The 13,764-nt window shown below is 28.3% G+C and overlaps 1 protein-coding gene across 1 annotated transcript in view; it reads right to left on the reverse strand.

Moving 5' to 3' along the window:
• Positions 1-5,472: 5,472 nt before the first annotated feature.
• Positions 5,473-13,764, reverse strand: part of LOC100158683 (galactosylgalactosylxylosylprotein 3-beta-glucuronosyltransferase P) — a 60,768-nt gene continuing 52,476 nt past the window's right edge. The window contains exons 5-6 of the mRNA XM_029486086.1: positions 10,670-10,783; positions 5,473-6,323 (exon numbers count right to left, since the gene is read on the reverse strand). Coding sequence (XP_029341946.1) covers positions 6,216-6,323; positions 10,670-10,783 — 222 coding nt within the window. The 3' untranslated portion in view covers positions 5,473-6,215. The remainder of the gene's footprint in view (positions 6,324-10,669; positions 10,784-13,764) is intronic.

The raw sequence follows: 13,764 nt of genomic DNA on the forward strand, positions 1-13,764 counted from the left end.
TTTGGGGGGGGGGCTTAGCCCCTACCCCCCCCCCCTATTTGCGCCTATGGGTAATAGGTAATATTGTAATACAGTCAAACAAAATATACACAAAATTATATCAAGCGGAAATTTATTCAGTTTTTTTTTTCATTTAAAAATTATTATTCATTACAAAATCATTCTTATATTACATATGTTTAGACCTAATCAAAGGCAACATAGGTACGCCATTTCATTAAGTAAGTGAAACCATACAAATATTTATGCAAGAAAAAAATAATTACAAAAAATTGTCCATGTTTATAAATATGTATATAATTTAATATATAACCTACACAGTTCTTTTATTTTATAGGTATTACGCGTAGTTGTATACAATAAATTATAGATCATACAAACCTACTATACAGCTTACATGTCTAAGTTATTAGTATAATATGGTTCATGGTATAACAATATTTTTGATAGTTAATAAATAGTTTAATGATTGATGATGTGATCGCATAAATGAAAATAATGATTTTTACACCAAACTCGTCTCTTGAGCAGGTAAAATACGTGAATAAAATTATTCATATTAAGCTACTGGTCTCAACTAAGTTTCATTTCGTATTAAACAAACCAATAACAACCACAATCAACGTCGTAAGATGTCAAGCAAATAAAATTGTAGTTAAGTGCTTTTGCTACTTTGAATAATCATGTCCATAATATCGATTGGAATTTAATTAAGATTAGGATGCTCATTGCTCAGAGATTTTCTATTTCCATCCGTCAACATTCACACATTGATTGATGGAATAAAAAGTTCCCACTAAATGATTTTATCAAATCGTAAAATTATCTTATTTTCAAAATACAGAATAATATTATGTATAGTCAAAACAAAAGAAAACAATATTTTCATGAGAATTTAATTGTGGTCGTTTGATTTTTTTGCTTAATAAAATAATACGCTGGACATATTTTTTCCAAAATTTCAAATAATAACTTATATGTATGTATATAACTTTATGTAAAAATGGTCAAGTCTACTAAGCACCTTTCAAGAAAATGTATTTATTTTATTTTTGCTCTAATATCACTTTACAGTTTAAACTTAGATAATATATTATCTGATATAGGTACACGTTTTTGTTATGTTAGACATTTATTCGAGGAAGATGAAAATTACAAATTTTAGTTTGATGTACAGGTAGAAAAATTTACGATGCATATAAAAATAATAATTTTGATTTTAATAATAATGATAATAAATTTAATTTAAATGCATTGTATTTATTTTTTGATATCTGCTAGAATAAAATAAATAATTAAACAAGTAATAATTGTAAAATCAAAATATGTTCATACATATATGGGTATTAAGTATAATAGTAGGTACCTATAATTGTTGAGTAGTTATATGTATAAATGTATAATTGATTTATCATCATTATTGTTACAAATGTTATCATATACAGTTTTAAATGTTGATAGTATGTCTAAATACCTATAAATGAAAGTATAGCTGTAATACATGATATAATTCAATAAATAGCTTAAATTATGTTTTTTATTGATGAGTTCTAAAATTAAATACTTAAACTTAAAATATTCTTAATATTGTTAACCTAATCATTAATCCGATATTATAAATTATTTCTATAATGATGGATAAATAATTATATTAAAAGGACAATAGATATACACTATAAATATTTACAAACTGATCCTTGTTAAGAGAAATCATTTAGTTAAATTTGGATTATCGTTGTAAATGAAAACTAATATTGGGATCGTAAGAATTTGTAAAGTCATAAGTAATACAAGTTAGATTTGTTCAGCATAATATAACAATATAAAGGTGTAAAAAAATATGTTGTGCGAAGAAGACGATTGACAACATCTAAGATTATCACATGCAAAACTCTTATCAAGTTTATTTTATGGCACCCTGTTTGCTTATTATTTGTGCTTTTTAAACGATATATTAACATGTCAAGATTTAATTTTAAATACAACAAAAGATATTATTTAGAGTGCCAATATCACATCAATCTTACAATTTTGATAACTATTGTGAAATGCATGAAAAAACGTTATTATGTAGGTATACTTAACATAATATATTACAATAGTACCTATGAATGATATATTTTTTTTCTTAATGTATTTCATTTTGTCGATTAAATATACTATCTGATATCAAAATAATGCTTTATTTTGATTTTTAAAATGTAAAAAGTTCTTAACAAATTATTTAAAATAAACAATTAACTAAAACAACAATGTTTAGGAAAAAATATCATGTACCTAGTAATAATAATAATAAAAAAAATAATAAAATACACTTAAGTCATAACTCATTAGTTTTACAATTTGATGATATGGTCAAAAAACGTTGGATATGTTTGAATATCATAATTTAAAAATGTAGCACTGAGTTCAAAAATAATGAATAAATAAATAGGTACATACATATATAAATAAGTAAAGATAATTCAATACAAATTACAATTTTAAATCACGGAAATATGAACAATTGTACAAGTGTTAATAGTTAGGTACCTACTCCAAACATAATTATAGAAGGGTTTCTTATAATATGGTTGCTAAAATAAAGCTACCTAGTAGCTGGTACTGTATTGACTTGTATAAATTATAGGTAATTTTTAAAATAATTTTTTTGATTTCAGTTGTAATTAATACGCATTATTTAAATACAAAGTAGGCAGGCAAGCCGACTATTATAAATGGTAATCATATTATACGTTATAGATACCTATAACTATATTTCCAACCATCATCTGCAGTCATAATTCACCTATTCAATGACACCAATTTTTAAAGTCAATATATTTATTTTTTTAATGAGTAACTATTTTTTATAAGTACTTAAGGTACTTACCTACAATTACGTACCGTAAACTTGATAAATATTTTCTACCATAATATAATATAGAATAATATCAATATAAATAAATTATTACATGTTAAAACTTAATTCAAATAATTGATGAATTACAAATGTTTTGATTAACTTCCAAACTAATATTTATGGCCACCAAACACTATAATATAATCAGGAATCGGGTTATATAATTTATACGCATTATATATAACACAGAGCATTTAGGCAAATTGTATCTTCCACTTATGCACAAAATCCAATCGTCCTCCGTTTTGACTGGTAGGTACACAAAGTCATAGTAAGTCTACATTTCTGAGTTAGCTAGGTAGGTAGGTGCCATTTTACCGAGAGTGATACACTGCACCAGCAGTCAAATACTAAATAGTGCAAGCGGTTTTCGTGCAGCCCTTTTCAACCGTCCCTCCCCCCCTCGAATTTATATTCAATCTGAACACGAAAACGTAGTATAGATGTTTTGGGCACTACGCACGCTAACGTATTAGTAAAGTAACGAAATGTGCTGGTAGGTCATGATTTTCGTGCGTTTCTATTTTTTTTATATAAACATTTTTCTGTGTGCTACCTAACCGTACGTCGATCAAACGCCGAACAGTAGTTGTTTAAAACACGAGCACCTCAGTCAGTATTCGAACGACGAATGACCGATAACCCGCACAGAGTGAGAATTATTCTGCGGACGTGGTTTTACGGCCTTGGCGAATGAAAATGTTTGTTTGTATTGTTTACGTAATTTTTAACGAAATCGTAAAAAAAAACGTACTCGTACTGTTTTAAAAGAAAAGTCAACAAACGCGATTGCTATTTGTTTAACGGTGCAGCAACTATTCCGTTATTGTGTAAGTTTTTATAATGCCGCGACTACTCGGGCTCTAGCTAAGCATTTAGTATTAAGCTGGTTGCAGGACCGTCGCACAAACGTTGGCCCTACGGCGATAATGTTGATCTTGGCCGCTGGCTTGATCGCGTTGGCGGCGTTTTTTTCAACCCCCGTTCGGAGAATTTCCTTTATCCTTAATCCTCTCGCCCCCACGAGACTTAAAATTAATGAAATATTTTACATTGTATGCATAAAGTGATAGTATAGACAAACGTAAGCGTAAACGGAAATTTGATTTCTGCGCAACCATAGTAGGTACTTAAAGTTAACGTCGGTATAACAGCTGGATTTTTCACAATGAAACTCACTGCCGTCTGCGATATCGGATTATTATTTTCGTAACACTTATTTGGCGGTATATCGTTATAACAAAAATAATGAGTGGACAAAAATAAGCGGAAAAATTTTGTTCAAAAAAAAAAAAAAATCGTTAAAAAAATATTTATTTCTGTTTATATCTTCGATGTTTAATTGGCGTCGGACTAAAGTTCTAAGTAGCTTATTCTATATACAGTCGTCAAGAGCAATATGGAATTTTAATATTTTATTCAAAACACGATAACGTTCGCGATTATATCAAATCATCATAGGCGCAAATAGCGTTTGAGATTTGGGGGGGGGGGGCTAATAGGGCCTTACTTTGATAATATTGAATAAGCTCAAAAGAAAATATAGGAAATGTTTGGGAGGGCTATGGACATTTTTTGGGGAGGGGCTTAGCCCCTAAAGCCCCCCCCCTATTTGCGCCTATGAATCACGTACTTACGACGTTTAGACGGCAGTATTGGGACTTTAAGTGTTCGGCCGTGTAGATATCTATTATATTGAGTTTGAGCGACTATGATAAAATTGTATTACATGCACAACCAAATAAAATAATTTGTAAGCAAATTCAAGATATTAATCCCGATTTTAAGGAGAGTAGTTCATGAATAAAAGTTAAATAAACACCTAATAGTTCAAAATGGTATTAAATCGTTGAGAGATCGTACTGATATAAAATTCGAAAAAAGAAAAATGTATTGATGAAATATTACCCAAACACATTACAAATTGTTATTAGGTACGATATTTAAAATCATCAATCAATCATCGCTCAATCACATTATACTAAGTTGCCCGAACCATACAGCGAGGTACAAATGAACATTCGAGAAGATTAAACATTCGGCTAGTATCCATCGTTATACACTTATACGCAAAAATAGATTACTTGCAAATTCGGTGCTCAGTACAAGTCGTAGGGCTATATTCAGGGACGGATCCTGGGGGAAAGGATAAAGAACTTAAGTGGCTTTCCCCAGACACATAGACAAATACTTGCAAATTTAAATTTTTGCAGAGATCATTAATTATTGTTATATTATGTTTATTAATAATAAACACGTTTTGTACCTATACAAGTAAAAGATAAATTTCATAATATCTGATGGTATTTTTGAAATGAAAAGTGAACGAGGAAAATTGTGTGCGATATATTGTGCTCATAAGCGAGTGACCCCTCCCAGATTTTTTTCTCTGGATCCGTGCCCGGTCCTTATCTACCCACGCGTGTATTTTCTCTTAGTTACGCCGCACATTTGGCATTCGTCCGTGCAGCACGTAGTCGAAAATACGTCACAGTTGTAGGTATATCACAATAATACACAGAAGTTAAAGTACAGGTACCTACATATCGGTTACCTACGGGTTTCAGCCGTTTGGTCGTTAAGATTAGACCGTTCCTATCGGTTACCACGACTCAATAGTAATACCTACTCTTGTCTTACAAAAATACTTTTGCGACTAAAAATACTAAACTCAATATAAATAGGTATGTAAAATAAAGTTTATTTTCCTTCAGGATTGTTGAAATGTAGGCTTAAAAAATAACAATCAACCGTGTGCCATACTTTTCTTTTTTTCACGCTACAAATCGTTTTGAATAGCGTGTGAATTCGGCACATAAGCTTTATCGACACCTACAAAATAATATTACTGATTAATAAACGTAAGACCGGGGGTCCTTCATTCACGCCCATCCCGTGGCAGGGAACACGACTGACTAGTATTTTGAGACAACAAATCGATTAACAAAAAAAAAAAAAAAACTAGCATTTTATAATAGGTAATAATAATAATAATAATAATAAATAATAATAATGTACATATTATAACTTATAAACAATAGGTAGGTACTTGAAAGAAAAAAATGTATCTACAGAAATCGAGGGCGCAAACAATAAAAATACAAAGGAAAAACGAAATCATAATGTCCGGGGAAACTATACTAGGTAGGTAATTAAAAAACCGCGATTGAGCAAATCCTGTTTTTATCAACGAAATATAAAACGGGGGATCACGGTGAAAACAAATTGCATGTGCACACGACATGGCGTAGATAGGTATACAAAAAAAAACTGTTGACAACGGGAATCCTGCGGTTACGACGGGTCTAGTGTGTCAGACTATGATGTCCTTCAAGTGAAGTATATTTGTGTTTTTGTATTTTTCCTTGTCCACACTCAGTGACGGTTCGTTCTTCTTCGTCTGCGTGTGCCACACTAATATCTTTAAGTAACAAACAAAACATGTTAATTGGGTGGGTTAAATAAACACGACACATAAAATATGTGCTGATTAAAATTCAAAAGTATGATATACAACAATAAATCTCATCGGCAAAATTTCCTCAAGAATCTATGTACAAAAACCATCAAATGTAATATATACAGCCGAACGCGTACAGAACAAAAACATTTCGTATGGTTTTCATTTCTGTTTGTCTTTGTACGTATGTTGTACTGCATGTACGTTAATCAAACTATTCGAACTCGCGTAGTATATTCACATAATATACGATATCACGGTTTGACCCAATCACAGTATTAATATTAAGCTATTTAATAACCTGTAGATGAAATTGTGTCCTGGATTAAAATGTTAGCTTTGATTGGCTGTGCAAGTTTCAAAGAAAGAGTAAGCCGCTTAAGAAAATTAATGAATTTTCCAAGCAATTTAATTACACAAATTAAGTAAAAAATCTTTTAAAAGCACTATTCTTTCACAGTTTCATCGTTACTAATTAGTAAATATGGTATAATTTAGATGTCATAACTCATAGTACATAATATAATATTTTATGTTATTTAATAATTAGAAAACAAATACATATAGGTACTTAATTCATTTGTTTATGTTTATTTAAGAAACAATATAATGACCATTTACAACTTCATCAAGAAATTTTAGCAAGTAGGTATATGGCTTACTAATGCTGTGGAAAGATTCAAACTAAATAATACTTTGAATACTTTATCAAGTTAAAATAGCTTTTATTACTTTAAGAAAATTTAAAAGTATTACATTTATTATGTTTTATTTTTATCTTAATTTTACTATAAAAATATGCGCTTAAAATATTTTAACATAATACCTTTTATGTTTAGTAATGAATAATATTATGTAGGATAATATTATTTTAATGTAGTATTAAAAGTATCACCTCCCCTCCCCCACAAAAAATGAACAGTTTTTAACTGTATATCCCTTATATTAGATATTTACTTACCTATTAGTTATTTTAATATGAACTCTTTTTTAATTTTAATGAAATGTGCAATCTAATATTAAAATATAATGTTATGTCTTAATTGTATCATGAACCTACTATACTTAGGTATTTATGTTTTGTATTTATTTGGTTTTTGTTTTTATTAATTTACCTAATCATATAATTATTTATTATTTAATTTTTTTTTTATTATTTGAAGAAATCTACAATCTATACATGTTCTTAGTATAATAAGTAGGTTTGATATATGACAAGTAAGAATGATATGAATAATGAGATTAGGGAAGATACCCAGTGGTAACACCCTATAAGTGACAGGAATAACAATAAAAAGAGAGAGAAGAGAGAGAAAAAAAACATATATTTATAAATATAAATAGATAATAAATAAATAATTAATTTGAGGTTTGGAGGTGTTACCTGATAGCGACCTATATAATTATTTATGTGTATTAATTATTAATATTATGCGCTTTTAATTAAAATATTTATTAAATTACATTTATGAGTACCGAAATTGTATGTTTTAAATTTTAGGATAGTTGACTAAGTTGGAATTTTTTTAGTTTGAAAAAGTTAACATGCTAGATTTAAAAAACATATTGTTTCATAAAAAAAATATATTAATTAGAACAAATTAATATACTCACAACCAATGAATAAATAGAATATGATAGATACTCATCATCGAATAATAATTTAGTAACAATTTACAGGAATAATTATGAGTTATTCATAGGCATATTATTTAATTTGAAATACACAAAGAACATTATATTAATGATAAAAGGTATTATATGAATATCTCTATCATATCATAGTTATAGTTGATTGAATTAAACTAGATATTCATGGACTACTTTATCACATTATACGATGGTATGATTATATAGAAGATCTTTATGGGAATGAAGAATATTCTTTAAATATTAGTTTATAACATATATTCTATTATTATCTTATTAACATACATGTGTTACTTGGGAATATGCATATTATTACTATACCTAGCGCAATTTATTTTTAAATGTAATGTACCTGCCTATTTCCCTATACTGAATCTACTACGTAATGCCCACGGTGAAAATCTGTATTTTGGCACATGATTCTCAGTGAGTTGGAGATAAAAAAAACCTCTAAATCCCCCCTCCCCAACCTGCCAAAAATACTGCACGGATGACCTGAACGAGAGAGCTCGTAGATAATTTTTCCTCGCACCTACGAAACGGCCAGGGTTAATCGCACGCTCGGACAGTTTAAATCAAAAGTACCTATCTATCACCTTGTTATGAAAAAACAAAGAGTGCCAAATATTATAAGACATGCATTAAAGCATATTTTACTATTAGAGTATATAATTTGCATATTTTATGCATTTTTAATAAATATTAATCTATTTCTTCTTTTCTCTTTTCTCTAAACAATTAAATCTGAAATTAATACATCAAACAACGATTGATTTGAGATAATCACCAAAAAATGTTTGACAGCCGAAAGTAATATTTCTAATATGTATCCAGCTATTCAGCCATCGAAGAATAGAAACCACTGCCGTGATTTATGATGGATATATTTTGATTTGACCTGATTTATACTTGTCTTATGTTATCAATGTTTTATTTAATTGTTGCGCATTTTTTAAAGCCTATACTGCATATTTTGAACGTTTTGTGCATATTAATGATATATTATCACGGTCGAAATAAAAAATATAGAACATTTACGCGGCAATACGTGGATGTTGTTCTAGTGCAATTTAATACTAAGACGTCACGACAAATAAGTTGTCTCTGACTTACAAGCAAATTTGCGTCCAGCAGTTCAAGTTTTGTGTTGTTAGCACGTAGCTTTAATATTAGAGTAAATTATCTAAATTAAAGGTAAGAACAATATTATCTGTGGTCGCTTTTTGTTTTTTTTACAAAGTTTTCATTTTTAAGTGAATTTTGAGCAAGGTTGGAATTTTAAAGCACTTTAATTTTATAAACGTGCAATAAAAATAATTTTGATATTGTACATACCTACTCATAACTCGCTTAAAAATTAAAATACCGTAAAAACCAACGAAGAACACAGATAATGTTATTAATTATCTTTTAATTTTAATTTTGATAATTGGTCAGTTCAATTTAATATTTAAGCTAACAACACAAATATGGAAATTTAGAACTACTGAACGTATATTTTGATATGTTATGTGTTTGTAAGATGGAAACAACTCATGTGGGTAAGACGTCCTGATGCTTTTGAGTAGAGTTAAACCTAGGGCGGTAGCCGCGTAGGTACAATGTTTTGTAACCACAAAAAATAATGGTCGTGATTAAGTATAGGTACTACATAGGGTTGGACCACGATTTGACCGTATCTTTTATGTATTGGATAATTACAATTCACGTACCTATACTTAAATGTTTACTTAACGTAGTAGAACACAAACTATACGATTAGTTTGAACATATATATTAAACGAATAGGTAGGTAATAATGGTATATAGTACATTACATACCTACGTAGGTAATGGTTGTTTTTAAATCATTAACCTAGTAAATAGGTAGGTACATTAATTTATATCAATATACAAAATGGCCATGAAATAATTAAGCGTTCATAAAAAATGTGTTATTGGATACAATAATTATTATATATATTTAAATTCTGAGTACGTAATTAAATAAAATACGCCGCTATATATCATGTAATAACTATGGGGCAGTGAAGTTATTGCATTAAAAAACTCACTAAATTGATTGCATTATTGCATTAAAATATATAAAAAATTTCACTTATAAATTTAAAAATTGCATCGAAAAAAATTAATTATAATCAATAAAATCAAACATATTAATGAATAATAACAATAAAAATTAAATATGAATATTGCTTACCTACATTATTGCATTGCACAACAAATGATTTTTAAAGTTTTTTTAGCGACCTTAACGCGATAATCGCTCTATAGAAATATTAATAAAATAATAAGTATTAGGTACAACAAATATAGAAATTTGTTCATTGCTACGTTTACTTACTTATATTTTATATATTAAGTTATATAATCTTAAATGTAAAGAAAAATTATGAAAAATAATTAAAATTGCAGTAAAATTTAAAAATCGCCAAAATTGCATTTATCGCAATATCATTTTTTTTTGTTTAAATTAAGAGTTTAACGAAACATATTTTAAGCTCACTCAGCAATAAATATAAGCATTTACAAATAATATGCAAATGCAATAACTTCACTGCCCTAAGTAATAACACTAAACAGTTTTTGTACATCGAATTATTGAGACCATCGAGTTGTGATCAAAGTATATTATTGAAAGAATTAATTGCACTTACTTTGGTGCAATTATCTGCTTTTAATTCAATTTGATGGGGTTCAAAAGGAGCTAAGGTTCTCAAAAAACCATCTTCTTCGAATCCTGGTTTGTAAGGCATTTGAGCATTAGGTCTCTAAAAAAAAAAACATGTGATAAATAAATATTTGAATCTATCCGTATAGAACAAATATAGTCTATGTAGAATATTATAATTACACACAAGTAACGTTTTAAATAATGAACTTACATATAATATGCGTATTATAATCTAACCTAATGCGTGTATAAGTGCTGGGAACTAAGCGAACATTAAAATTATAAAAACTTATAATATTTCATTCACTAATTTACCTATTGAAATGTATTTTTATAACTGTTTGTATTTCAATCAGTTATCAAGTACACAAATTTAAGATAGTTTATAGATAATTTGATCAGTTTATAGATAAGTTTTTTTTCACAACTCTTAAACTGTATGATCATAACTTATAATATAATAGAATTAAGCAACATTTACGAATTAGACGACAATTAAAATATTACTACTTTTAACTCGTTTTTGTTTATTAACAACATCTATTATCTATTTTTGTATTTTTGTTCTGCCTGTAGTATAATTTGATAATTTGATGAGAAATTTAGCGAAGAGCTTGATGCGATACAAGGTTTTCTTGGAAGGTCTAAAACTTCACGGACAATCAAAAAGATTATTCGCCACACTGGGAAAATAATATCCTAAATATTAAAGGCGAACTATTAGAGTATATATAAATTATAAAGCATCGTTTTTGAATGCTTACATATTTCCAAACATTTTGTGCTTATCTTAGTATTCAATTTAAGTACTTTAAACTATTTAAGTGGCAATCAAATAAAATGTATTCGAATACTTTTAGCATAATATATGCGTTATTGTATTAAACTAATATTAGGTACTTACAAGTTACAATATGTATTTTAAATCAAGTACCTACTCGAGCAGCTAATACCTACCTACTTAATAATGTGTTGTCATACATACTAAAGTTTAAAAATCAGGTATGCGTAACACAAATATTATAAATACGGCACATATATAAGACGGCTTAATATGAGTGGAGGGAGCTAGACACTATTTTAAATTTCTAGTGGGTTATTTACGTATGGGAAAAACAGTTTGGTGTCATATTGTCATTTCATATTCAAACCACAGTGTGTGATGTAAAGTTTAAATGCACGGGATATAATAAGTCAATGGATTATTATAAAACCAGAAAATAATATGAAAATGTGCGAACATTTTCAACTTTTAAAGCGGTTATTTGTACTTACATAAAGCCATAGGTGCATAAAGTAGGGTAATGACGGGAGGATATATCCTCAGGCTTTTATGGGTGCATCTTCAGTAAACCGGTGAAACCCGATTGAGCACGGTCTCTATTTTTAAACAACCCGATTATACACGGTCCATATTTCTTAACAACCCGAGTGAGCACTGTCAAACGAATGAAGCGTTGCCAATTTGTTTATCTTGTTTTATTCGTTCGTTCGTTCGTTATTCGTTCGTTTTATTCTATATTTCGTTGAGCTTTACGAGTCGTATCGGAGGTATATTCTAATCGTAATGCATGACAATTATTCAATTATTATCATAGAGGCTTTTCGTCGTTACGCATTACACCTTTTATTTAAGTAAATTTTTTTTTATACATTATATATGCCAAATACCATGGAAAAAAGGGAAATAAAAGTTATTTTATCAGAGAGAGGAAAAGAATTGGAAAACGTTGGAGTTTTTAAGTATAGATTTATTGGGTTCATAAAAAATGGCAAGTTATTAAAATGGCGATGCAAGAAAAATAATTGTACATCTATGATATATTCTGGGTCAGATAAAAATATTGTTATTAAGTCAAGTGGACTCATATAGGAAATTCACCTAATAAAATAGAAAGGCAAGTATTACGTGAAAATTATAAGAGACGTGCTGAAGAGGCACTGTCAACTCAACTTTTAAAATTGATCAGAAACGAATTTTAAATAATTTAGAATTCAATTGTACATAATGATTAAAAACAGTTCGTAAGACAGGTCATGTATGACAGACGACGAAAAATACTTCCTGAATTGCCCAAGTCAGCGGAAGACGTGTTTTTACAATATTTAACGACAATATTATATTGTATTTAGTAAGTAAAAAATACAATGACATATATAAACACATTTTTTATAATTTTTAAGAACAAAAACGACAGTATTGTATTAAGTGAAAACCACATTATTTTTTTATAAATAGTTAAAACGCAACATTGTACCTACGTATTATTCTGTGCTCAATCGTGTCATATTTTGGATTCCTATTGTTTGATTGCGTCAGTGTTCAACCGGGTTTCAACCCAGTAAACATATAACCTTTTTTAGATTTTTTTCAATAAAATAATGTAACTTTATGCAAGGACTTGGAATTTTAATCAAAAATTTAAAAAATCAATAGTTATGGTTTTTTACGCACTCGATTGAAAAACTTGATAAATTCTAAACAAACCGAATGTACGAAACGATATATTTTGAATGTGACAATGTAAACAAATGAATATACAAATATGAAATAAAGTACCTTAAAAATTGTACGTAATGATTTGTAAGTAACTTTTATTACCTACTACAATAATTCACGTTTCAAGGAGTTATGAAAAAAAATAAGTTTTAAGAAGCAGGATTACTCATCAAACTTCATTAAATAATATTTCTAGGAATCGACGACCAAAAACAAACCAAGCGTACTAAGCTCTATCGAGATATTGTTCTCATTACTTACCATTGTATTAGCAAATGTATTTTCTGTTTTACTTAGTTTAAAGTAACAAACAACGTATGATAAAAATACTAAAAATATCTAAAAGTATAACTGGATAAATCAGTATCACATAATCTCAGGGTAGTATTCAAGTATTTTACTTCTAAAAAAATCTCATATTAATGATAAAATATTTTCGTACATCAAACAGTTAGTATTGTACACTTTGAAATGGCGATTGATAAAAAAACCAAGGAAAATTTTTTAAAATATTGGAATATTTAATTTTAATAAAAATGTAATATAGAATTTTTGTAATGCTTTTATTTTATCTTAAT

The sequence above is a fragment of the Acyrthosiphon pisum genome, chromosome X (genome assembly GCF_005508785.2).
Source record: "Acyrthosiphon pisum isolate AL4f chromosome X, pea_aphid_22Mar2018_4r6ur, whole genome shotgun sequence".
Classification (NCBI taxonomy): Eukaryota; Metazoa; Arthropoda; class Insecta; order Hemiptera; family Aphididae; genus Acyrthosiphon; species Acyrthosiphon pisum.